The sequence below is a fragment of the Alexandromys fortis genome, unplaced genomic scaffold, assembly GCF_014885135.2.
Source record: "Alexandromys fortis isolate MF-2015 unplaced genomic scaffold, M_Fortis_MF-2015_v1.1 scaffold_91, whole genome shotgun sequence".
NCBI classification, from domain to species: Eukaryota; Metazoa; Chordata; class Mammalia; order Rodentia; family Cricetidae; genus Alexandromys; species Alexandromys fortis.
In genome coordinates this window covers 5,232,086-5,258,416 of record NW_026067968.1, presented here as the reverse complement: position 1 = coordinate 5,258,416, position 26,331 = coordinate 5,232,086, and the positions used below count along the sequence as shown (strand labels likewise).

General features: G+C 54.1%; 2 protein-coding genes across 2 annotated transcripts; one reads left to right on the top strand and one right to left on the bottom strand.

The window, feature by feature from the left end:
• Nucleotides 1-9,302: 9,302 nt before the first annotated feature.
• On the bottom strand, nt 9,303-11,391 carry Dio3 (iodothyronine deiodinase 3). Its single transcript, XM_050154824.1, has one exon. The coding sequence runs from the start codon at nt 10,988-10,990 to the stop codon at nt 10,076-10,078; it is 915 nt and encodes a 304-aa protein (XP_050010781.1). The 5' UTR covers nt 10,991-11,391; the 3' UTR covers nt 9,303-10,075.
• Nucleotides 11,117-14,864, top strand: LOC126509074 (translation initiation factor IF-2-like). Its single transcript, XM_050154714.1, has 3 exons — nt 11,117-11,285; nt 11,389-12,244; nt 12,659-14,864. The coding sequence occupies exons 1-3, from the start codon at nt 11,117-11,119 to the stop codon at nt 12,714-12,716; spliced, it is 1,083 nt and encodes a 360-aa protein (XP_050010671.1). The 3' UTR covers nt 12,717-14,864.
• The last annotated feature ends 11,467 nt before the right edge of the window (nt 14,865-26,331 follow it).

The window sequence follows — 26,331 nt, the reverse complement described above, 5'->3', positions numbered from 1 at the left end:
TAACATAGTGTGCTCACAACATCCCCGTGGAGCAGGATTCAGGGTTGGCACCGTTCAGGCCAGGACCAAACACGGTCTAAGGAAGGAGTGGCTGCGAGGATGGGGCCACCCACACCCCAGACCTTTCTTCTCCAGTTTTCTTCTTCCAATGGACAAGGGGTGAGCTTGTTGACAACCCCTGGGAATTACACTGAATGTGCAGAAGGAGCTGAGGAGATGGAAAAACTCTCAGATTTTCAACCAGGAGATCTTACCTGTGCTGGCATTGCCCCTTGTATTCCTTACTGTGTGCGTCGTGGGCTGTGGGTCTGTGTCACCTCAGAAGAGGGACAGCTGTGGGTGTGGAGCTGCATCCCGGGCAGAGGGTGGTTGGAGCTCTTTCCCTTGCAGAGGTTAAGGCAGCCAGAGTGGTAGTGACTTGTGCACAGGAGCTGGGCCTGGGGCAGCTTCTCAGAGCAGTTCCCTGGGACAGCTACCTGGGGTGGTTCTCCCTGCTGTGCCCAACCCTGAGCCCTGTGGAGGTCAGGGTGACTGGGCCTAGCTGTCCCAAAGAAGGAAGAGGAAGTCCAGGTCAGAGGGAGTGGGGTTGTGGTTTGGATGGAACTAAAAGCCAACACTTCTCTCCAGTCTATTAGCCACCAGCGTGTAAGGAAGCCACTAGGAAGCAGCCATGATTATATTAGGTAGGGCTTGTCCACCACACCTCTGTTCAACACGGAACACCTTCCTGTACCTCCCAGAACCTTCTAGGATTATCTGGAGCATGGGCTAGCTGCCCTTGCCTTTCATCCCAGGGTCTTCCTTAAGGACTTTCCTGCACTGACTAGAATTTCCAGGATGCTGCTGCCTGCTGCCAAGGCTCCACCCACAGCCTTCTCTTATTTCCATGGTGGACTTCTAGGAAACCTTCCTGGATCCTCACTGCTTCCCTTCTCCCAGGCATCCTACTTCTTTGGTTGTATTTTCACTTGCTGGGTGTCAGAAACTCATTGGGAGTATGGAGGTAGAAATCATAGGCTCAGGCACATACATACATATACATACAAGCACACACACATTACCTAGGTTCATACACGCACATGAATGCACAGATATGCATCTCTCTGTTTCTCTTTCTCATCTCTCCTTTACACACACACACACACACACTCAAGCATTCCTGTATCCAGCTGGTGACAAGTTTCAGAACTCCTTCTTCCCACTTCTTTCCAATGCCTTTCTTTGCCCAACCAAGCTCTGACTCTGGTTTGGTCCCCTGGTTTGGATCAGAGTCCATGTGCACTGTGGTGGCTGGTGTCCGTATGTCATTTTTGTTTTCACAGCGTCTGGCTGATGGACAGTCTGAGGTGTAGAAGAAGCTGTTCCCCGAGAGGCCACTGAACACAAACAAAAGCCTGGGTCACATGGAGTCTGATGGCATGATGTAGTGAGCCGAGTGTGCAGGTGAGCTGAGTGCAGGTGAACTGAGTGCAGGTGAGCTGAGTGTGCAGGGAGCTGAGTGCAGGGAGCTGAGTGCAGGTGAACTGAGTGCAGGTGAACTGAGTGTGCAGGGAGCTGAGTGCAGGTGAGCTAAGTGTGCAGGGAGCTGAGTGCAGGTGAGCTGCGTGCAGGTGTGCTGAGTGCAGGTGAACTGAGTGCAGGTGAGCTGAGTGTGCAGGGAGCTGAGTGCAGGTGTGCTGAGTGCAGGTGAGCTGAGTGTAGGGAGCTGAGTGCAGGTGAGCTGAGTGCAGGTGAGCTGAGTGTGCAGGGAGCTGAGTGCAGGTGAGCTGCGTGCAGGTGAGCTGAGTGCAGGTGAGCTGAGTGTGCAGGGAGCTGAGTATGCAGGGAGCTGAGTGTGCAGGTGAGCTGAGTGTGCAGGTGAGCTGAATATGCAGGTGAGCTGGGTGCAGGTGAGCTGGGTGCAGGTGAGCTGGGTGCGGGGAACTAAGTGTGCAGGTGAGCTGGTTGCAGGTGAGCAGTGGGCACCAGGGTCATTCTACTGTCTATTCTATAAAGAGTGGTAGAGAGGACTGGATGAAGGGCAAAGCAGAGGCTCTCTTTAGTCTTCCCATTCACCTGCTCACAGAACACAATGTGTGGGAACCAAAAGTGCCACAAACACCTGTCACATCTCAGCTGTGTTGCCAAGAATAAAATACACAGGGGGGCCGAGATCCAAGATAAGTGGTTTCATTTGGGTGATCCTACACATAGCTGAATGTGAGGATTTTGTCTTTATGACTGGAGAGATGGATGAAGGGCACATGCCAGCACTCTGATGTCCACAGAGTGTTCCCACAAACATTATCCATGGATGTGTCTTAGAGAAGTTTCTGGACAGGATCACTCCTGTTTGACTTCCTAGGCTTACTGGAACAGACATCCTCCCCCAGTGGCCTCACCCAGCCGCCTGTGGGCTGAGCAAGGAAATGCTCCTCCCTGGCCAGGACGTCAGTTCTTGTCGGGCTACAAAGTATCTGACAAAAGCAACTTAAAGAAAGAAAGCAAGGGCCGGGCGGTGGTGGCGCACGCCTTTAATCCCAGCACTTGGGAGGCAGAGGCAGGCGGATCTCTGTGAGTTCGAGGCCAGCCTGGTCTACAAGAGTTAGTGCCAGGACAGGCTCCAAAGCTACAGAGAAACCCTGTCTCGAAAAACTAAAAAAAAAAAAAAAAAAAAGAAAAAGAAAGAAAGAAAGCAAGGTTAATTCGGGTTCTGTTTGAGGGTATGGTCCATCCTGGGGGTGGATCCGTGGTGGCAGGCTGTGAGGCAGAAAGCGGCATTGCATCTGCAATCTGGAAGCAGAGGGCAATGTACGCTAGTGTTCAGTTCACATCTCTTCTTTGTTCAGCGAAGGACCTCAGCCCTTGGGACACTGCTGCTCACATGGAGAGTGTGATTTTCCTCTGCTAGCAAACCCCTCCTTCTCCAGAAACACCTCCATAGATGCTCAGAGGTTTGCCTTCTGGTGACTCCAGATGCCAGACCAAGCAGGGGACTGGACTTGCCTGGAAGCTCACAGGCTCAGATCTCAGGGTCTCCAGCTTGTGGGAAACACATCTTTGCCTTTTAAAGCCAAGTAGTAGTCCTTCTTCAGTGCTTTCTTTTAATATTTAAAAAAGATCTTTCTATATATTATGATTTTCAATTTTTGTGCTATTCTGGTTTGTTTTTTATTTTATCTTATTTTATTATTATTTTTAAAAATAGATTACTGTTTATTTTCTAATGAGAAAGAGAGGGTGGGGATTTGGGAGGGCAAAGAAGTGGGGAGGATCTGGGAGGAGTTGGGGGATTATATATAATCACAATATATTGTATAAAAGAAATATCTATTTTCAATAAAAAGTTACATTGTGTATATGTGTGTCTGCACATGTAGCTGGGCCTCTCTCTCTCTCTCTCTGCATTTGTAGGTCAGTAGACAGCTTGTTGTAGTCATTTTTCATCATGTGGATCCCAGGGATGGAACTCAGGTGGTCAGGTGTCTTGGTCACCTCTGTTGCTGTGAAGAGACACCATGATCACAGCAAATCTCACAAAAGAAAGCACTTAATTGGGACTTGCTAGCAGTTTCAGAGGCTTAGTCCATTATCAACATGGCAGGGAGCATGGTGGCAGACAAGGCAGACACGGTGCTGGAGAAGTAGTTGAGAGCTACATCCTGATCCATAGGCAGGTGTGTGTGTGTGTGTGTGTGTGTGTGTGTGTGTGTGTGTGAGTCCAGATACCTATGGATGGCAGAGGCACCAGATCTGTGGACCAGGAATTACAGATGGTTGGAAATTGCCTGATACGGATGCTGGGAATTGAACCCCGGTCTTCTGGAAGAGCAGTAAGTGTTCTTAACTACTGAGCCTTTGCTCCAGACTCAGTTTTTGCTTTTTAAGCCTTCACGTGGCTTCTAAACGCTTCCTCCGCTGTGCATGCCGCCTCTTCCTTCCTTTGCTGTGCACTGGCTTTTATTTTGACTCAGTCTCGTTTGCTTTTTCTTCTGCTGCTTCCTCTGGTTTCGGGGTCTTCTCCAGGAGCTGACTCTTTTGCTAAAACCCTAATTGTCTGTCAGCTGCTGTTGGTTCCATTTATTCCGAACTCAGACTAGCGCTACTACACAGGCAGCGCATTTACATCCCATGGCATTAATGTAATAGTAACACTGTTTGGGTAATGGCAATACATCTCACAAAGAATAAAATGTTACCTTTCCCTTCTGTATAATGACATTAAATAGCAAATAAACACCATGGCAAATTGGGATGCCTTGGAACGGAGGAAAGAAACACTTTCTATATTGTTGGTGGCATTCTGTTTAAAGGACAGGGGTCTTGCTGTTTCATTTTGCAGGGGACTCTGCAAAGCCTGTACCAGCTGTGGCCATTCTTTCTTGGCTTTGCACCCCCACATGCAATCTCCAGAGAGTCTGGCATCCTCTGCCAATTGACAGGAGCTAGTCACTTCTGGGAGACTGGAGCTAAAGATCTTGCAGACTGCAAGGGGAAACAAACAAGATGTCCTGTTCCATTTCAATATCAGGTAAACAATGCAGTGAGGGATAATTTTATAAGTGTATCCCATGCAATGCACGGGGCATACTTACACTAAAGTATTGCTTGTGGTTTAGCTGAAATTCAAATCGCACTGTTTCCTGTCACTCATCAACCTGCCTTCCTCGCCCTCCCTCCCTCTTCTTCCTCCTCAATTCCTCCCTTTTCTTCTCGCATATTGGCCTGCCTAGCTCTAATCATAGTGCCCCTTCCCCAGGCCTGGCCCAGAGCCCACCATCTCCAGCCACACCTGTGCCTGCCCTATGCTCTTCCCTCCTGGCCCCAGGTGACAGCCACCATTTCTGCTGTTCTTAGTTGCATTTATTTTTCTGTCATAAGAGCAATACTCGTTCATTACTGAGAAATCACAGGCTACAGATAAGCAATAAGAAGCAAGCAAGAAAACAGTCAGAATCTCACCCACACAGGGAGGAGTACTGTGCCTACCTCGGGGAGATTTTTCTAGAGCTGTGTGTGTGCAGATATTTAAAAGAGAACATTACACCAAGCACCCCAACCCAGACTCATTGCTTTGGGGGGTCTGCTTAAGAAGGAGGAGATCCTCAGCCCCTGCTCCTGCAGGGAGGAACCAGGAGTTAAACCCTAGGAGTGGGGGATGGCAAGCCTTGGTCAAAGCTACTTTTAACCCTGGGGCTGCTGTAACAGCGTTGCCATAGCTGGGATGGGGGAGGGGGCGGGGTTATCCTGTGACTTTGACTGCTTGATGTACCCTTCTTGCCATGTCCTTATATGACCTTTCCTCTGTGTGCATCAGGATCCTAATCTTAGGAGGACTCTAGTCAAGTTGGATTAGGGCCCACCCTAATGACCTCATTTTAACTTAATCACCTCTTTCTAGGCCCCATCTCCAAATAAGGCCATGTTCTAATTGCAGGAGGTGAGGCCTTCAGTGTAGGAATGTGGAAGGTAATAGCTCAGGCCTGAACATCCTGGCCTGACACACTGGGCCTCACTTTCTTCATCCCGGAAATGGGCTGTGATCACGTTTTTCAAGGTGGCCAACCAGAAGGTCTTCAGAAGCATTGTCCTTGTGCCTACCCCAAGTAAACCCCCTCTGGAGTGAGTGTCTCTTGCAAATAGGTAGGGGTGGGGTCTGGCCTCTTACCCACCTACTCCTTTAGCCACCTATACTATATATATTCCTTCAGGTCAACCCTAGAGCAGAGCTGCTGGGTGGAAGTGGAGGTGCCAACTGCCCTCTGAGCCCAGGATCCCCCTGCCTGTGGTAGATGGATAGATATACCCCACCCCAACTTAAGTTCTCCCTCTGACAAGCGTTCATTTCCCCGTCTGGAGTTCCTGTCCCCAAAGGCTCAGGTCTAACAAACAACAGGCTGGACCTCTTCCTTTGGTCTGTCTCCTGCTAAGGGCCCCCTCTCCCTCTGCAGTCACGTAGAGGACATCTTGCTGTGTGGACAGACTAGTATTCTCAAGCTTCCTTGGCTGTGTTGTTTTCTCCCAGGGATGCCGGCTCCTCCTCCCACACATTCTTGGGAGGACCTCTGCCCTTATAGGGCCAGTGAGGCCCCCCCCCCCCCAGGACTTCTTTAATGGCCTTCATCCCTCCCCCTCCCTGTCGGAGGCTGGATTGTACCTTACGCCTGGACCTCTGGGAATCTGGAACAGCCAAGAGATGGGCGGGTGAAGGGAGCAGTCAAAAGCCTCTCCTTACCACCCCCCAACAGGCAGGAATCTCAGCCTTTCTTGAGGACAGAACTGAGTTCTGCCTCTTGGGGGAGGGGCGTTTAGATGCCAGGATGGTTCCAGGCAGAGTCTGCAGGCACAGACCTGCTCAGACCAGATGGATTGTCAGTGGAGGGGGCTGCTGGAGGGAAGGGCCTGAGAGAAGCATGTGGGGTGGGTGGGCGGTTATCAAACCCAGTTATGGAAGATCCATCCCTGAGTGGCATTCACAACAGTGATTATCTGAAATGGACTCTGCGGGGAGACGCCCCTCCCCCGCAGCAGTTCACCTCCAGCTAGTCTTGAACTCCTGGGCAGGAGGTCAGGGTTCACAAGCACTCCCATTTTTGACTACCCAGGAGTTGACTTCTTTGCATTTCACATCCGGGACTCTCTCTCCTTCTCTCCCTCCCTCTCTCTCCCGCCCCCCCCCCCTTTCCTCCCTCTCTGACTGTTGCAGGACCCTGCACTTCCCTAGTTCCCTGGGTGAAGCACACACTGGCATTTTTATTGTGTATTTCTGTTTCTTCTGTTTTATTCTGCGTTATTCTGTTTCAGTTCTTCAGGTTGTGTGACTTGAAGGGATAGCTGATTTCAGTACCCAAGGGGTACAATGGTTGCACTGCCCATGGCTGGGTCCTGATGCTCAGTCAGAAACCGGCTCTCAGTCAGTACTCCGCGTTCTGCTGTATGTTGTCTTTAAATTTTAATATGGAGAATATGTGCCATCTCTGTGGTTTTCAGTTAAAAATAAAGAAAGGGGCACATCGGGAAAATAGGAAACAATTCCAATTAGATTTTTCTGGAAGTCAGTCTAGCAAGTTGGTCCCCAGCGCTGACTTAGCTCTTTACTCCAGGAAGTATGCCGTGCCCTGGACAGAGGGACAGATTTTGTGGCCTTTGGAGTGCCCACCCGGACTGATATCCTTAGCTCTCCTTTTGATCACGTGCTGTGGCACTGTTCAAATCTCAGTTATTGATAGAAAGAAGGAGATCATGAGAGGCAGGGTGGGTAAAAGTTAATGGTGAGCTTCAAAGGCAGGATCTACATTTGCTTTTAAGATCCATATATACAAGCGTCGACAGTACACAGGCGGGGAGGGTACAGCGAGTAGGTTTTATTTTCTTCAGGATTTTCTTTGCTTTCTGTAATGAGCTCGCATTATTTTAATAAGAAAAGGATATTCTTTTTTTTGCAGGAAAAAATGAAAAAAAGCAAGAGTGAAGGAAGAGGAAGGAAGGTGGAAGGAAGAAGGGTGTTGAGACTCCCTTGGAGCATTGGAGCTGAGGTGGGGGTTGAGGGGAGGGCAGGAGCCTTTGGAACGCACCGAACTCTCCCAGCATTGGCCGGGACGCTTGGGAAAGCCCTGTTTTGCGATCACACCCAGACAGGGGTTGCTTGAGGAGACCCTCAAGTGGCCAGTGGGGACCCGGATTAGCCCGGTGGAGCCTCTGCCGGGCAACTGTGTTCTTAGGGCGGGTTCTGCCCAGCTCCAGGCGACGGCTCCACCGCGTTCTCTGTGTTTATTCTTCCTGAGGTTTTGGGATGAGAAGTGCGCCCGGCTGGGGGGAGGGGGAGGGTGTGGGGGGATGGGGGACGCAGAAATACCATCTGTGCTGATTTTTTCCTTAAAAGTTATTTTTCAATTGAAGTATTTTCAAAGCAAAAAGTATATATAATAAAAAGTAATTCACCGATGTTAGGGTGTCAGTTCCAAGGGTTTTTAGGGAAGAGCGCGCACTGGGGTGGGGGAGCAGGGACTGTCGGGGAACCAGGGGCAAGCTGGCTGGGCAAGGGCCTGTCTCCCATCTTGCCTGTCTAGCCCTACTCACCCACGCGCGCGCCTTGCATCAAGATTTGTGCCACACGTCCCAATGCTCCCCCCCCCCCCGAGGCTCGGACTGCTCAGGGTTCACAGCCCTTTCACCCGGACCTCAACTCTGGCCTAAGAACCCCTCCCTCTTTTCATCTCACTTTTTTTTTTTTTTTTTTTTGCGCTAAGATGTCACCAGCAAAGTGAGGTGCGGGGCGCGCTGATCTCTCATGCTTGTGGAGCCTCCTTCTACTCAATCCGGGAGCTGCGAGCTGCCGAGGAAAGATTGAGGGCGAGCCTTGCGCGAAATCTCCTGGCTACGACTCCACAGGGACGGACGCCAGACGCTGAGACCTCCCTCTACACCCTCCTCCGCCCCCGTCCTTTCCCCATCCTCCCTGTCTTCTTCTCTGCTTCCCATTTCCAAGCAGGGTGAGGTGTGGGCGGCAGTAAGGTTTGGCTAAGAAAGCGGGAGGAGAGGTGTCCCGAGCGCGGGCATCCCCCAAACATCCCCCATCCCTATGGGAGCTGTGCCTGAGTAATTGAGCCGCTGTGCCCCGTGCGTCTTTCTAGTAGCACCCCCCAGCAACCTGGAGGGGTAGTCGGAGACAATTCCACAGGTGCGACCCAAAGACCTGGGCTGGGGAGCAAGGGCAATCCAGGGGTCGGAAACTTAGTCTTTGGCGGTTCAGAGTCCCTTTCGCCTTGCATAGCACACTTCTCCCAGCATTGCCCTAAGCTGGAAGTTAGACGGCTCTGCAGCTTTCCTAGTATCTGTCTCTGAGTGTGTATATGTTTTGTGCGCCGGCGCGGAAACGCACAGAGGCAAAAGAGGACCCTCTTGCTTCACCGCTCTCCTCGTGGGCCTCTGCATCCCAGGTCTTCTTCTGGCCCCAAGTTCTCTGCCCAGGTGTAGCATATGTACCTACGTCTGCGGTCCCAGGGCAAATCCCTTCCCATAGCACCCCACTCTTGTACCCCCCACCCACCCACTGCAATGCCTGGGCTCTTTCGAGCTGCTCTTTCCCCCAGAGTCACAATGGGGACACAAGGGAAAACTTGGTGCTTTATTCTTCTTGCTTTTCAGAGACACGAGAAAATAAAACGGACCAAGGCAATCAGAACAACTTCCTTCAAGTTTTTATTATTGTAGTTTAAAAGTTTATACACAAGGAATGTTTCCAACACAACACTCATTGACAGTTCTTCACCCCCGCCCCCAATCGCGGCTCTCTGCCTAGGGCTCCCAGGCTCTCCCCATCCCCCTTTATTCGAACTAACTAACCCCCTACCCCTTCTCCAAGGAGTTCTAGCCTTCCTCTGGGGCCGATACCTCAAGCCACTTCCTTTGGTCCCTCTTCCACCCCATTTTTGGCGGTTCCATTATGGAACCCAGAGCATTCTCCTCCTCTTACTTTAGGCGCTGTTTTAGAGCCCCCCTGCAATTCAGAGCCGTCCCGTGGACAAGTCCAGTTAGAGACGGTTCGTCATCAGCAGCCGGACTCCAGTGCACCCAAAGCTAGGCGGGGAAAATACCCTGCCCACCCTTTCCCTACCCTGAGTCCCTCCCCCAACTCAGGGACAAGAAATAAACACAAAAGCATCAGGACTCCCTGCGCGCGCGACAGGTGGGTGCCAGGCAACTAGCAAGAGCCTGTGGCGCTGCTGGAACCCAGCTGCGCTCAGGGCGCGCGGGCGTGGCTAATAAGTCAGAGCTGTGAGATGCTAGGCAGGCACGGTCCTGCGTTGCTGAAGGAGCGCTGGGAGCAGGTGTAAGAAAGTCCAGCAGGTAAACTCCATCAGGGACAAAGTTGCCAGTCACAGCAATGCTCCCTAGAGCAAGCCAAGCAGGTACGAATGGGAGTCACTATAGCAGAGTCTTTAGGTGGCTGAGAGCCAGACTCAGCCCGCCAGAGTTCTGTGGCTGTGCGTATCTGTGGCATGGGCACCCAGATACTCTTGACTTCATTTGTAGGACTGGCATGTGGACTTTGAAAGCCTAGCCCTCCGACGTCAGTTACTTGTCCCTGGGCTATTTAGAATCGACGTGGCCTAGTACCATGCAACTGCTCATCATAGTGCTCCAGCCAAGTGCGAAGCTCAGACACCTGGTACCCGTCGGGGCCACGGCCTCCCTGGTACATGATGGTGCCACTCTGGATGACGTAGAGGCGCTCAAAATAGGCACCATATGCGGAACTGCTGGAGTTGGCCATGGTGTCCAGGACCAGAGCACAGTCAGGTGCACCTTGCTGCAGTACCCTTGCCGCACTGACACGGTCCTCCAGGCTACGGTGCTGTGGGATGGTGTAGGGCGAATCTGTGGTGACCCAGCCGTCGGATGGGTGGGCTTCCTCGATGTAGATGATGAGAAAGTCAACGTCACGTTGGTACTTGGTGACCAGGCGCTGAAAGGCGCTCATTCGCGCCATGAATGGTGGTCAGGTACAGCTGCCAAAATTGAGAACCAGTGGGCGGCTCCCTTGCGCATAGTCAAGGATGCGCTGGCTCTGGAAGCTATCTGGCCGGATGACCTCTGAGTTAGGTGCTGGGCCACCCTCGTGGGCCTGCTTGAAGAAATCCAACTTCTGGCCATGCCACACGGCCTTGAGAGAGGCCAGGGTGCACAGACGGTTGTCGTCTGATACGCAGATGGGTGGGTCGTCGGGGGGCACCTCCTCGCCTTCACTGTTGAGCTCTACTTCGGGCTCGGGGTGGTCAGGATGACGACGACGTAGGAAATGCTTACGGATGCACAAGAAATCTAAAAGCCAGAGCATGAAGGCTGTGCCTAGGAAGCGCGGGAACAGCACGAGGCACGAGGCGGTCTGGGCGCAGAGCCTCAGAGAGTGAAGCAGCAGGGAGCGGAGCATGGTGGCCGCGGGCCCCGAAGCCCCCGGGGGTCCTTCACCTTCTCCCACCACCAACCGCGAGGCGGCCTGGCGAGGCATCTGGTCTTCGATGGCGCAGGGAGCTCAATTTATAGCCAAAGCTTGAATTGGCGGGAGACTCCACCTCCGGCCGGGGCCCGCCCCCTTGCAACTTGAGCCCGGAGGGATCACCCAGAGGCGCGGCCAATGCCCCAGAAATCCTGGGTCGAGGGCCGGCGCAGGCTGGCTGAGGGTGGAGCGGTGCGTCCCAAGGCTGGCAGGGGCGGGCCTGAGCCCGCAGCCAGCTCTCAGGGGTGGGGGACCCCGGAGCCGCTGCGGCTAGAGGGGCCAGGAGCCCAATTCCAGGGCCGGAGCGGTCGAGGGTGGTAGTGGTCTAGCCGGCGCTAGCGCCTCGGACAGCCCAGGTCCCAGCGGGCGGGCCCTAGTCCGCGCCCCTCTCTCCGCGCACCTGAGCTGAGTTCCCTGGCGGCCGCAGCGCCGCGCCGGAGCTCCGGTTCGCTTCCCGCGCGCCGCCGCCGCCAACGCCGCCCACGCTGCTGCCGCTCGTGCGGGGTCGCTGCCCAGGTACCGCAGGAGTCCAGGTCGGCGGCCGCCGCTCGGCCGCCCCCCGGCTGCAGCCCCGCCGGGGACGCGGGCCCGCGAGGAGGCAACTTTGGGTTCCCGCCGCCTTCCCCGCTCGCCCGCGGGCGCCGCTCGACTGCCGCAGCCCGTCCGCCCGCCTCCCGCGCGCGCTCACACTCGCGCCTCGCACACGGCCGCCCCCCGCACCGCCCCGCCACGCACACCGCGCTCTGCGCCCCCCGCCGCTGCCCGAGCTTGCTGCGCGCCGCCCCAGTCCGCGCCGCGACCGCCCCGTCCCATCTCGTTCCCGCCGGGCGCCACGGTTCCCGGGTCAGCGTCCCCTCTGCTCCAGCCCGGAGGTGCAGAGGGCAGGACCCGAGGGTGGGCTGGTGCCTGGCTTGGGAGACCCGGAGAGTCGAGGCAAGAGACGCCGAGCCTCGCCCCCGGCCGGCTCCCAGACGCCCTGGGCGCAGGGCGCTGCAGGCGCTGGGCGCGGGGCAGCGGGCGCGGGGCGGCGCCGGCCCCGGGCGGCTCTCCCACTAGGGGTAGCTGTTGCCTGAACGCGGGAGCGCTCCCCTCTCGCCGCTTGCCTCGCCCGGCACAGCCCCGGCCGCCGGGCGCACCCGTCCCGTTCGTCCCCGGACGTTGCTCTCTGCCCCGGGAACGTCGAGACTGGAGCGCCCGAACTGAGCCACCTTCGCGAACCCGGAGCGCGGCGGCCCGACTCACCGCGGAGGCGCCCGGACGCGTAAAGTGCGTACTTCCAACCGGGAACGTGTGCTAAGGCTTTTTAGGGGTGCGGGGTAACTCCCCAACAACGTGGGGTTCTGGTCGGCCCCGCCGCGGCGGTGGAGACCTTCTAATCTGTTTCTGTGCGCGGCGCACCGCTGGCGACTTGGGTTCAGGGGCCGCGCGGGGCGGGGAGGCACCTTGACCTGGGGTCCCCGAGACCCTGAACAAGTCCCGCTTCGTTACATCTCACAGTGACCCCCTCCAGGACAAGGTTTCAACCCCAAGGGTAGCGCCCGGTAGCTGCACTGCTTAGAATACCCCAGCAATCGCAGGGGCTTTTCTGGGGTGCCGGAACCCCAGCCGGATACCGCAGCTCCAGCCGCTTGCGTCCCGTGCGCTGCCCTCCCAGAAGAGACTAGCTGCCTAACTTTCCAGGCTGGAGACCGCTCTGGCGTCCGGGGCGGGTGGGCGCTTGCCGATTGCTCTCCACTAGCCAAGGAACTTGTCCGGAGAAGTCGACCGACCGCCGGGCAAGTGGCCCAGAGGGCGCGCAGGTAGGCGCCCGCCCTCGCCATCGGGTTTCCGAGGTCTCTGCCCGGGAACCCTTCTTAGGACCTGTGGCTGCTGCAGTTGGAGCCCCGAGTGTACCTTAACTCGGAGAACAGAGTACCCTGGGAATGTGTCTCCCCTCCCTCTGGCTGAGGGACTTTCTCTGCTGCTCGGTGGATGGGGTATACACCCCAGCACTTCCCACCTGAGGGAAACCTGCAGACTCCCATTGTTCTAGCCCTCCTGGTAGGGTCTTTCAGATGGACTAGAGAAATCTCCCTGAACATACCTGACTGGGGGGTCCCACTCATATGATTTTATCCTAAAGCAGGGCTTCTCTGAGCTCACAGACCACCGCCCCTCTTCTCTTTTGGAATGGGGTGATAGAGTGAGAAGAGACTCTTGCTAGGGAGTCTGAGAGGCAGATTGGGGGCTTCTGAGACCTTGTCTTGGGTACAGCAAGACATACTTCTCCTCAGCTCAAGATTCTCTTATCTCTGGGAGGCACCAGTCTAGGGCGCATGTCCTGCTCCTTCCCTCAAGGGTCTGGGGCAGGGACATGAGGCAGGTCCTCCCTCTCCACATTCAGTTTCTGAAAAGGCCACCTGGGATAGGTTCATATGTTTCAGGGAGCATATGCCACGTGGGACAGATATAAGTTCATAGTCTGGGACAGATATAAGTTCAGCACTGCTGGTCCTGCTCTATGGACCAGTCACATCTGATCATCACCCCCTCCTGATGTGGGACATCTGGGAAAGCAGCTGGCGGTCTTCCTGGGCATCTGCTGGTGAGTGTGGGAAACAGGCTACACCCCACAGTTGGGGGTTCCTGAGCACTGGATGAAGTACCCAGGCCCCTTTGACTCCTCTGGTCTCCTGCACAGGTGAGGACAGAGCCAAGGTGTGAGTGATTTTGGCCTTTGGGGCACATACCTGGCTTGACAACTCCTACTCCAGTGCCCCCTACCCCTTCTTCCTGTCCCCCCCCCCTTAGCTTCCCCACCCTCTTTTCTCACTGCCCTCTATGCCAGCATCCCCAGCTAGTTATAAATCTCTGGCTTTCTACCAGTTGCTTAAGTGTCCTGTCATGTCCCAATAGCCTAGAGTGGGAATACTGAAGTCTATACGATGCTTGGACCTTAGTGGGAACAGGCAGACTTGGGAGGGGACTCTGGGGACTTCTCCTGTTTCAAGAGCCCAGGAGGGCGCGGGGAGGGGGGGGGGACTCCTGCCTGCCCTCTTCGAGCTCCAGCAGAGGGCAGATCGGGGAGAGAAAAGGAGGGATATATTGGACTGGGTCCATTTGGTGCCCTGGAACAACTCGGGGTGGGGGTGGGGGCCTTGGCATGACTGGGGAGGATGGGACTTTGGCCAGCCTTCTACTCCCAAGATCTGGGTCATAGTGGTCTGCCTGTGAGGGGGTGCTAGGTGGGCCTGGCACTAACCTCTTGGTCTCCCAGCCTCTGGGTGGGGTTGGTGGGTGGGTGTGGCAAGCATAGTCTCTGCCCTCCTTTCCTAAGGCTGTCAGAAGACTCCATGGAAGTTGGTGGGCAGTGCCTGTGGTTTTCACATCTCCCAGCAGGGGTACCTCCTAGGACTCAGAAAAGGCTTCAGCCCCACCCTTAAAGAAGAGTGCTGGAGAACAAGTCTTGTGCCCTGGGGCTGGCCCCATCTCATCATGACTTGGTCGCATGGACTCAGGCCTCTTTGGTCATCACTCTTGTCACTTTTAAGCTGCTTCCCCCTGCACTGACCTCTGGGCGCCCCAGGAGCTTTCCTCTCTCTGAACTTCCAATATGGTGTTCCTGTTGGCTTTTCTCTTTGCTTTTGGACCCCCTCCCATAATCTTTTTTTTTTTCCTTCCAAAGCCCTAGTCTGACCTGTCCCATCCTTCCCCATGTAGGGAGCCCAGTCTTCCTGCCTGGACCATCCTCACAGAAGCACATGCCCTCTGCCTGTTCTCTTCTTCCTCAGTGGCCAGCAGCCTGTCCGACAGATGAAATCCGTGTCTCCGTGGCAGCCCTGCCCCTCCTGGTCCAGCTGGGATCCCCTGGAGTGACTGCTGGGAGGTGCCCAATAAAACTTTGTGCAATGAGTAACATGTGCAGTGTGGCCTTACTGAAAACTCTGGGTTTGGGGGGGATTTCAAGATGTGTCGTTCTGCCCTTCTGCACATGGCAGCAGTAAGCAAGGCAGGGCATGTTGGTGGCAGCGGGGCTGAGTGAGGTCATCTAGGACCTGCTCCCTTTGGGTGTGGCCTCTAGTTGAATATGCCCTTCCCCTGGCCACTTCACCAGCTTTCCCTTTCTAGGCTGGCACCTTTCTAAGCAACACACCCTCTGAGGGAGGTGCTTAGCTCTTTTTACTGGTTTGAAAATGGTCTCTTCTCTACACATCTCTCCACCTCTGACTCATACCAGTCAGTGAGGACACAGAAATAACCCGAGGAGATTGGGCAGCTGGAGGTTCAGCGCTGACCTTGGAGATTCAGGATCTGGACATGTGGCCAATGCCTACCTTGTGCTGTTGTTCCACAAATGCAGAAGTTTCTAGGCACCTTGGAAGATCTTGTCCTGCTCTTGTCTACTTCTCTGGGGATCCTGTGAAATCTCACCCGGACTCACATTCTGGCCACTTGCCTCCAGTATCGTCTTGTCTGCCCCTTTCCTGTCATAGTTCTTAAGGCCCTGTCCCCACCCTCCAGCTCTAACTCAGTCCTGGCACAAGCAAGCATCCACCATGCTCTCTGGGACTCAGCTAGCCCTAGGGGACAGGACAATGGGTAATGCCCCTTACCAGCAACTGTGTGGGTACCTGGCTCCTACCTGGCCTTGGAATGCAGGGCTACTCTTACAAGACAGATTCCCGCCGGCCTAGGAGCCACCTTCTTGTGTTTCTACCACTAAGCCTCTGGAAAGAGGTGGGGTCACCAGCCAGCAGACATGAGTCCCAGATTCCTTTACTTCCAGCAGGTCTAACATTTTAATGCATTGATGACCATGATGTGAAATAAATATGGAGTGTGTGCATGTGTGTGTGCATGCATGCGTGGAACAAATGTGGAGTGTGCATGTGTGTGTGCGTGCATGCATGTGTGTCCATATCTATTCTTGTTCAGATGGAGTTCAGCTTCTCTCCCAGAAGGCATCATAAGAGAGATGAGAGTGTAAAAGCAGGAGTAAAGACACCTCTGTGTAGGGACAAAGTCCAGCCACAGCGAACACTGACAACAGAATTGTGGACGATTCCCTTAACATCCTGATGGTAAACTCTGTCTGCTTATGACACCAGAGGATCAGTGGATGAAACAAGTTGTCTAACTGTGCCCATGCATGCCTGCAGGCCATGCTGGTCAGAAGCATGGCCCAGGCACTGAGGCTCAGTGTGAATTCTGAGTCTCAGACTCCTTGAAGTGCAGCCATCCAGCATGAGTTGATGGACCATGAGAGGAGAAGGCCCTTCATTTCCCACTGCCCCTGGCGTGAAAGACAGTCCGAGGGAGATGGGAGATGGTTATCCTCTGGGGGTGGCCAAACCAGACCCTAGTTCTTGTTTGTTTCTTTTTTTCTCTCTCTCTCTCTCTCTCTCTCTCTCTCTCTCTCTCTCTCTCTCTCTCTCTCTCTCTCTCTCTCTCTATTTTGTTTTTGGAGTGGCTGATTTGTGCTGATCTTTTTTGGCTCCCAACATGGTTTTACCCTTGGTAGGAGTGTCATGTACTCATGGAGAGTGCAAAGATGCCTAGTGAATTTCCTGTGTTGGGTGGTATAGTGGAAAGTTGCCATAGGTGGAGAAGTAGCCTCGAGTTCTTTGTGGCTCTAATGTGAAGCCTGAAGGACTTCCTGTCTTGGTGCTCCTCCTTGGAAAGGGGCCACATACTCTGGCCCTTTGTTCCTGGATATGTGCTGGAGCTGATGACTGTGGACAAATTGAAATAGAAATGCCTGGGGGTATGAAGCGCATAGTATCTGTGCTATGGTGAAGAAGCCAGCCAAACTCTGTATAGCACAGCTCTTGTGACAGATCCATCCAGGGCTCCCGGGTTCAAAGCCACTGTAGTGGGCAGGTGTAGAGTTTGAAGTTCAGTTGCTTGGTGAATGGCATTTCCAGGACTCTTGGCCTGGGCCAGGGTGCAAATACCAACTGTCAGGAGCCATCTCATAAGAGCCAGGCCTTTTTATTCAAGGTGATCCTTGTTAGAGGCCATCCCATACAGCCAGGCCATTCCATCTGAAGGGACACTGGCTTTGTGAATCTCCCAGACCTGCACTCAGATCCCGTGACTGCTGCCAAAAGCCGTGTCCTGAAACTTCAGTGAGATGCAATCTGCTTATTTTTGAAGGGAGGTATTGTCCTTTTTCGTGTGTTTATGGGAGTTTGGGATATGGTGGCTGGGTCATGGCCTGCAGGAGTTGTATCTGCACATATCCTCAGCTCAAAGAAGTTGTAACTGGTGCCCTAATGGAGCATAGAGTTCTACAGAAGCAGAGAGGGAGTGTAGGTGCTGGGAGTTGTGCAGAATCAGGGTCAAACTTAGACTTGATCTTACAGCTTCTGATAGTAGCCAGTCACATCTTCTTCACCTACAAAGTAGAAGCCAGGACCCAGCAGGAGAAGGCTCAGGATTTTCTTTTGGGAAGAATGCTTTACTTACTGGGCCTCTGGTTCCCAGGTCCTCTGCATAGCGTACTTCATCGTGCTCCTAGAATGGAGAGACTCTGCAAGGTGGCAGAGGCAGCTTCAGGGACAGGAAGAGTGCATCTCCTCCTCCCCAGAGTCCCTTGGCACAGAAGCAATGCACATGCCCCTTGGGAGGAATGGTGGCTTCCTGCTTGGCTCTTCTCTAGTCTGTGCCCATCGTCCCTGCTGGGCTCCAGGACCTCCTAGGCATACTAGAACATTCTTGACTCAAGATCCCCAAAAGATGCTGCTGCTCAGGGAAAGAGAAAGATGAGAGGGTGGAGGACAGACTTAGTTCCTGCCTCTGATGTTTGTCTTTCTCTTTCCGGAAGCTACTTCAGGCTCCCCTGGTTGAGTAGGGGTTGTGAGGTGCAGGAGTTGTGAGATTGGGTTGTGGTATGATTCTAGTGACCTCACCCTGTAGATTTGAGATGTCCCCTGGGTAGTTCCCCAGGGAGAGGGGTTGGAGTGGAAGCGGGCTCTTCTTGCCTCTTCTTCCTGCCTGGGGGCTTTTCCTGGGTCTGGTGGCTTCTTCATGTTGGACAAGAGTCTGTTTCAGCGAAGTGGTTCAGTGTGCGAGAAATACAGTTCTTCAGGATGGTAGAAACTCATTCCCGGTTGTCTCAGGAGACATGGCATGAACAATGAGGAGCAAGGGTACTCTGGTGGTTGAAGTGCCTACTGTGTGCCAGGTGCTCAGCTGGGTGTGTTTCCAAGTGTTGATGCAACATTAGGGAATCTCTATGCCTTTCTCACACTCGTAGGATGCTGAGTCTTCCAGGGAAGCACATGCCCCAATCCTGTTAAGAAATGGTACTGCCCATCCACAAGTTGCCCATCTGTCTGCCAGCCTTCCCATCCCATCTGTCCATCATCTATCTACCCACCCACCCACCCATCTATCTCTCCATCTATCCTTCATTTATCCATCCACCCACCCAGCCATCCATCTGTCCATATATTATTCACCCACCCACACATCTTATCTGTCCATCCATCATCCATCTACTCATCCATTCATCTACTCCATCAATCTGTCCATCTACTCATCTGACAGTCCATCTGTTACCCATCTACTCACTCATCCGTGTATCTATTCGGCCATTAATATGTCTCTTTGTCCACCTACTCTTCTACCCACCCATTTGGTACCCACACTGCTTCAACTGATCTGAAGGACCACACCAGCCCGTCTCATGATGGGTTCCTTGGAGAGGTGAGTGCTGGGAGATGCTACTGGCCCGGTGAGGTTCTTAGAGAATAGACTAAGAGATAGGGAGAGGAGAATGGGGCTTGTAGACAGAGATGGCTTCATGGTCATCCTCATAAAGCCCAGTAAAGTATGACTATGGTTTGTCCTCTGTGGTCAGTGGCACAGGATACTGCTGCTTGTGGATGAGTAAGAAGCCACAGTCTTCAAAGACCTGGGTGGAAGAGAAGCCTGGTGAAATCTAAGGGGGAATATCATCTGCTACAGTTCCAAGTGGCTTGGTTGAAGTTAGAGAGGTAACGGTAGGTGCCCACTCAGGTGGAGGTGGTGGAAGGGCTAGGCCCTTGGGGATGGGGCACGGGCATCCTGGCCATGATATCGTCCTTTGGGTCCTAAACCATGATGATGAGGCGCTTAACACTGTTTGCTCAAGCACAGATCTGTTCTCTGGGGACCAACTCCCTCTCTCTCAGATCAGAACTTCTTGCTGTATGCCACCTTGGATCCTCCAGGGATCCTGTTGCCCTGGAGATAAGATCCAGCATCCCAGAATGCTTGAAACTTCCTCCCAGAGACCTGGAAGGAGACAAAAGATGTGGATAGTTCCTAGGAGGGTGGCAAGGTTTGGTTCCAGGAGAACTCCAGCATGGGCCTGTGGGAGCTCACAGGGAGCAATCTTACAACAGCAGCCCTGGGGTGGAGGGAGCCGGTCTTCAGCCTCTAGCACTATGGCCCGGCAGGTGGAGTCTGGGGCATTGAAGGCCAGCATGTCCCAGGGGGTATTTCTCTTCATCAGCGACTGACCACTGTGCCAGAGAGCTACCTACTGCTGGTCCTGAAGGCTTGGAGCTCTTCTTAGGGGTACTGTGGTGACCCAGTGAGAAGGCTGGGGCAGGCTGGCTTTGCTGGACCTTTCAGGCTTATGGCTACGGATGAGATCCTAGTTCTTGGGTTTAAACTCTGGAGCCAGTGGAATTGCTTCTTGGGGGCTCTAGGCCTACTATGGTCCTTGCCCACAGTGATTGGTTCATGGGTGGGGCTTCGGAGGCCTGAACACATTCTATGGAAGGGACTGGGACTGGATCTACCCAGGAATCTGTGGTCAGGGGCTGCCTCAAGGGTGTGCAGGAGGAGAGGACAGAGCCCCCTTCTAGAGCCAAGTAGGAAAGGGGTGAGGTAGAGCTGGGGGGAGGATAAAGTGAAACGTGGGCTTGACAGGAGGGCTGAGGGGAAGGTATATGGGGGAAGGGAGACTCATCTCCCCACCCCTACTTTGCCTCCCTCTCCTCCTCCCTTCCTCCCCTTCTCTCTCCAGGAGAGGTTCCTACCATTGGAAGTGCTGCCCTTCACAGTGCTACCTACCATTCACAGTGCCGCCCTTACCCTATGCAGGGTAAGCAGTCTTGAAGGCTTCAGCAACCAGGACCATAGTGGCCTGGCTGTCTGCAGGCGCTACAGTGGCTGCCCACTCCTGGGAGCCCTGGAGGGTCACCAGGTGGAAGGTGAGCAGGGTTGTCAGAGGTTGAGGAACTGGATGAATTCTAAACTCCTGAGGAGACCTTGTCCCTGAATGTTGTCATCTCCCCAAGACCCTGTGCTGGGCTGACACTGCCGGGGTCCTGCCATGCCCTAGAGGGCTCTTGGGGGGCACCTCTGTCCTCAGGAAGGGCTCTCTGGAGAGGCAGAAAGAACACATGCCTACACCTCCAGATTCTGAAAATGGATTTCTCCCAGGGAACCAGAGACTCAGAGTGCGTTCTCTCCCCTGAGCAGGAGCCAGAAAAACAGCAGGGGGCGGGGCTCAAAGAGAACTAGGGAGAACCAGCCGAGTCTGGAGGCTTGGATTCAAGTCCCGCCGCCCACTGATCAGCATTGTGGCCCGGCTTTACCTCTGGACCTGGGTTTCTCCTATCCAGTAGAACAGTGCTGTCCCTGCCTCCTGGGGGATGCCTGGAATGAAAATCCTTGGTCCTCTGCCCCTGCCTTCAGGATGTCATTGCCAGCTGGTGCCTGGAGGACTTTCCAAGTGGCAGGAAAACTCCAAACAGTGTTTACTATTTTGAACCCCAAATTCTTGGTGTGTGGCCTCCGGGAAGTGACTTGCTCCTTCTTTCTGATTTTGGGGCAAGAATCTCCACCTCTTGAGGTCACTGGCGGAGGGGGGGGGCTCTGGTGGGATGTGAAGTGATGTCAGACTCAGTTCTGGGTGTACAATGGTCGGCAGGGACTGTCCTGTACGTGGCCTGGTATGGCTGGGGCCTTCCAGTCCCCTTAGCCTCACCCAGCAGCATTTGCAGCCTCCTGCAGGAAGCCCTCCCAGTCTTAGGCTGAACCTCTTAGACTCTTGCTCTGGGCTCTGCTGTGGCCCCTGGACTTGGCACACCCCTCCATTCTCCCTTTCCTAAGATCTGTATGCTGTACCTAATCAGCATACCACCCCTGATGAGAGTTGTCCTTCAGGCCTTGGTGGGAGCTGTGCCCCCTTCATTATCTTCATCTTCTGGGGATACTTCAATATCCACTGTCCTACTCCACAACCCCCCCCCCCCGTGAGCCTGGCTCCCCAGTAGCTTCAGTGGGGACCTTGGCTATTCACTGAGAATACCAACCAGGGCCCAGGAGACAGGACCCACGGCTGTGCAGAAGGACACATAACTGAACACGGTCTCTGTCTCAAGTTCTGACTTTTGTCCCCAGCCATGGGCTCCACGCCTGGTCATTAGCTACTGAATCTTCTCCTGAAACTGTCCAGTTGACCCCATCAAAGCCTGCCCACCTTTCAGAGCTCCACACAGACAGACAGTCCATCCCAGGGCCCCTCCACCTCATTCCTCACTAAGTAACCTTCCTCCTTCCCCTCCCCAACCTTATGCAGAGGTCTCTTCCTCAGGGCCCTGGCTCACTAGCTTCCAGAGGCCTGGAGATGGTGTGCCCATGACAGTGGCTTGCTTCTCACTTCCTCCTAGCGTAGCAGAAGCTCCAAATTCAGGCAGGGTGCGTCTGAAGAGGCAAACTGGAGCCTCCTTCGCAGTAGTCTGTGTACCCGTCTGCCCAAGTCCTTGATGAAGGTGTGGACAAAGTGACCACGAGCCCTCTGAGTCCCTTGGAGGGAAGAGAGGAAGTGTGTTCGCCTCTCCACTCCCCGTGTTTACTGTGGGATGGCAGATGTGGCGGCAGGAGCTGTTATGCTATTGAAGGGGAGCTGGTAGTTGACGACAACTAGCCAAAGAACATGAGTTATCACTACTCCAGCCCAAGTTGCTAAAACCCAGAGGAAACGTAAAGCAGGGTAGGAGCGGGTACTCTGTAGCTTGCTTAATCCTGTGTTATTTTGGCATTGGTCACAGTGACAAAATGTATACTAATTAAAATAGATTTGGATAGGGAACTGGTTAACTGTTTGCAGAATGGCAAAAGGAGCACAGCTGCTTAGAGGCGTGGCTTCATCTGGGGCTGTAGCGGGGTGTTCCTGTAGTTTTGAATACTGTCATGGTCAGGCAGTTGTGGGATCCTGGGCAGGTCAGTGGTGAGTCAGGGCTTTAAGGGCTATTGTGTGACACGTGGGTGATGCTGTCCTTGCTTTAGAACACACAGTAGAAGGACCTCCCCATGCTGACATCCTCAGGGCGTGAATTCCTATTGTGGCAGTTTCAGTGTGTGTGTGTGTGTGTGTGTGTGTGTGTGTAGGCCCTTTCTCCCTTCCCCCACTACCATCTTTTGCACTTTGGGAAGCTGCTGGATTTAGTGAGCCTGAATGAAAACATCCGTCTCCTAAGGGGAGCAACTTCCATGGGACTCAGTGCTTCGGTTAGCAGTCAGCCCCTGGCTGCAGACCTCGGGGAGACCTTCCCAGGGTTGTCATGTTGCAGTCACTGGGCCAACATTTAGCTGGCTGCCCTGACTCAACCCTTTGGACAGACAAGGCCCTCTGGCTGCCCTGGCATGGTCAACTTTCTGCTCTGAGGGCTACTCTTCCCCAGGGAAGCTCCTGGTGAGAGTGAAGGCACGTGGAACTCTGGGAGGCCACACCTGCCCCTCAGGGCCCTGGCCTCAGAGCCACTGGCTAGGCATGCCCAGGAATGACCAGGGAGGCAGAGTTCCTCCTAGGCACGTGAGCACCTCTGTCCCTTCTGTTTTGGGACCACATGTGGTTTCCCTCCCATGTGACTCAGAGCAGCCCGGGTCAACAGGAGACCCATTCCATGTAAAGCCAAATCAGTTCTCAGCTAGTAACTCACAGACAGCTATGCAATGCTTGTCCACTCAGGTCTGAGTACAGCCCAGCAGCTCTAGAATATTCCTGGGTATGAATGGCTGTGGCCCCCTCCTTCTCCTCAGCAGCTTGCAGCTACCCCCCTTTCTGTTTATGAATCCCTCTGTCTCAGCTGCAAACCCCCTAGTCTATGCTAACATGATTGATCCCACAGGCCTGCGAGTCCCAGGGAAGAGGCTCATTCTAGTCTTGGGAGTGTGGGGTTGAGGGGCCACATCTCACAGTGGCCTCTTGCTGGCAGATTCCCCTGTGGTGAGAACGGGATTGGGCAAGAGGCAGAGATCATGAGTGTGTGTATGTCCCTCAGGGCTCACTCGGTTCTTAGGAAGCCATTAGGATCCACATCTGAGTGTCCTCCAGGCTTATCCATGTGACAGGGGACACTGCTCCATTACATCCTTGCTTGTGACAAGTGATACCACTCCATAACACCCTTAGGCTGCTGCATCTTCTGGCTACAGTCATCAGTGTGGGAGCTCCTTGCTTAACGCCTCCTCCATAATGTCCATCCATGCCCATCACTGCCTGTGTTCACCCCACTCTCAGCTCAATCTAAACTACAATGGGCTCTGCTCAGACTAAGGACCTGTCCTTAAGCGACCCATAGCTAGGTGAAGGGCACAAGGGGCCCCAATGTGAGCCATGTGCATTGGGTGGCTTTGGGTGACTTGGCCTTGGGAATGGACAAGGCTAAGGACTTGGCTTAGTGGCTGAGTTTCTGCTCTCTGTCGCTTCAGAGCTACTGGGCTGCACTCAGGCCCTAGGTAGACGGTGGCATCCCACCATGTCTCCACGTTCCTAATGTTCCAGAACTTTCTAAGTCTCTAGAGCTAATAGGAGTATCAGTTACGCTGTATATTCTTCCTGGTGCTGGGGCTTGGAGGGGTGGGGGTCACTGGCCTGGGAAGGGTCATTGCCACTCAGTGATGCTGAGATCCTACCTGGATAGAGGATGTTATATGTGGGCAGTGGACACTCTCACTGAAGGCTTCAAAGGGTTATTCTATGTAGGCACTAACCCTGGGAAGAATCAGAGGGCATGTACAAAGACAGGAAAGCGAGGAGAGGTGAACCTCGTGCAGGGAAGGTCGATGTGAGGGTTAGTGTTACTATTTTTCTCTCTTTGAACTTGCTATGTGAAGCAAGCTGGCCTGGAACTCACAGAGACTCACCTGCTTCTGCTTCCTGCGCCCTGGGATTGAAGGTGTGCCGCAATCAACTGCACCCAACTGTGATGGCTAAGTCAGACAACCGCAGAATCACCTGGGAATGCTCTCAATCAAGAGCTGTCTAGATCAGGTTGGTCTGGGGACAGGCCTGTGGGGGACTGTCTCAATTGCCTTGGTTGATGTAGGGGGACCCAGCCTGAAGGACATGAGTGACACCATTCTCTGGTTTTGAGCCCTGGGCTGTGCAGAGGAAACTGGCTTCCCAATGAGTATTGTGTGTTCATTTTGCTCTTCCCTTGGCTGTGGATGCGCTGTGACCATAAGTCTCAAGTTCCTGCTGCCGTGACTGTCCCAAAGGGCTGTCACCTGGAAGAGTGAGCTAAATGCACCCTTTCTTCCTTATGTCGCTGTTGTCAAGGTGTTTTCAATGCAGCAACAGAAAGAAAGCAGCTAGACCAGGTGGGAAGGCCATTACAAGGTACAGGTGGAAGCAAGGTCCCAGGCAGGTGCCACCTGCCTGGGGATTATGAAGCCTTTGGGGACCAGGATGTGGCTGCTGCTGCAGATGCTCCTTCATAGGGGACCTGTACCCTTCTCCCTGTGGTAACTCAGTTTCTCAGGGAACTGGCCCTTCCCAGGGACTCACCAGCGGGACCACAAGGCTGGTGGTGAGGTAAAGCTCGGGAGAGGCTGGTTGGTGGCTGAACACAATGACAGGTCCTTCTGAAGCTCTGTACCAACCACTGTGGGTCAGTTCAAACTGGTCCCCCAGCCCTCTCAGGCCTCGCCTACACAGTGCCTGCCCTACCTCTGCAGTATGAACCTCAGGTTACCCTGGAGCTAAGAGAGGCCTCTAAGATGATAGGCGGCAGGTGCCTGACTCTGGGATGGACCAATTGGAGGGCTGTGTGGCCGGGAGAGGGACAGATGGGTGAGGAAGGGAGCACACAGACGGGGTGTGGGGAAAGAGTCCAGAAAGTACAGGGCCCATTTGCAGGCGGCTTCCTCGGAGTGCTGCCCAGCCAGGTGCTGTGTCAAGGTGCAGGAGGCACCCCGCTCAGCGGGTCCTGCTTTGCCTTCCTGTGTTCTCTCTCCAGCTCATTTCCCAGAGCTCTTGAGAAAATGATGCCCCACGTGCCTTCAAACCTGCTCAGTTTTTCGGGGCCCCGTGGGGCGGGCACCAGCTTGAGATGGGGTTGAAGTGGGAATCTCTGTTCCAAGTCTGGGAACTGGCACAGACTGACCCTCATGCAGTATTATAAGCCTGGGGAAGACCTCTAGTGTTCATAGCAGAGTGTAGGGGCGGGGGAGACGGATCTTGTTCCGCTCAGATGTTTGAACTTGGATTCTTCACAGCGTGGGAAACACCTGTGGCCCCGGGATGCCAGTTTTTCTAGACGTAGGAAGAGAGATAGTGGGGCAGGCCTGTGCTGGCTGGTGTCTCCGGGCATGGCTCTGGGGTCTCCGGGCAGTGGCTCTGGCTTAGCTGTGGAGAAGGAGGAAAGCCTTACTAAGCATTCCTAGGTGAGTAGTTTGCTCTCAGCTGACTGGCCTGTGGTCTGTGTCCATGAGGCCCTGGCCACTGAGTAAGCTCTGTGGGCCCAGGAGGGGGATAATGGCAGTACCCCTCCCCCACCCCCTTCCATCGAGGACTCTGACATCTACTACTTCCTACTTCCAAGCCCTGGTGGGGTTGGGCGTGGTTCTCTTTGCCCTTATCTGCTATCCTGACCTAGGTAGGCAGTTTCTTATTCCTAGGCTCCTAGGGAGAACCCAGTATCCAGCTGGGGTTGGGTCCTTTGATCACTGTGCAAGGGAAGGGCAAGATTCCAGAGGCCCTCTTGTACTTAGCAGAATCCTTGGAGTCTCCCCTTCTGTCTGGTAAGTGTGGAGCTGAGGACACACTCTTCACAGGCCTTGCGCTTGTGACTCCACAGACACAGAGAGGGGGCAATCCAGGCTAGCATGCTTTGGATTGCGGTGCAGCCTGGCTCAGTCTTGTTTTGCTCCCAGGTGCCCTTGCACTCAGCACAGCATCCTGTTCTTGCCCCAGGCAGGGCCTTTGCACTCTTTTTTTTTTTTTTTTTTTTTTTTTTAAATTATAAACTGGTTGGCCTAGTAGTTCAGGCTTCTTGTTAATTAATTCTTTTATTTATTTATTTATTAAAGATTTCTGTCTCTTCCCCACCGTCGCCTCCCCTTCCCCTCCCCCTCCCCCAATCAAGTCC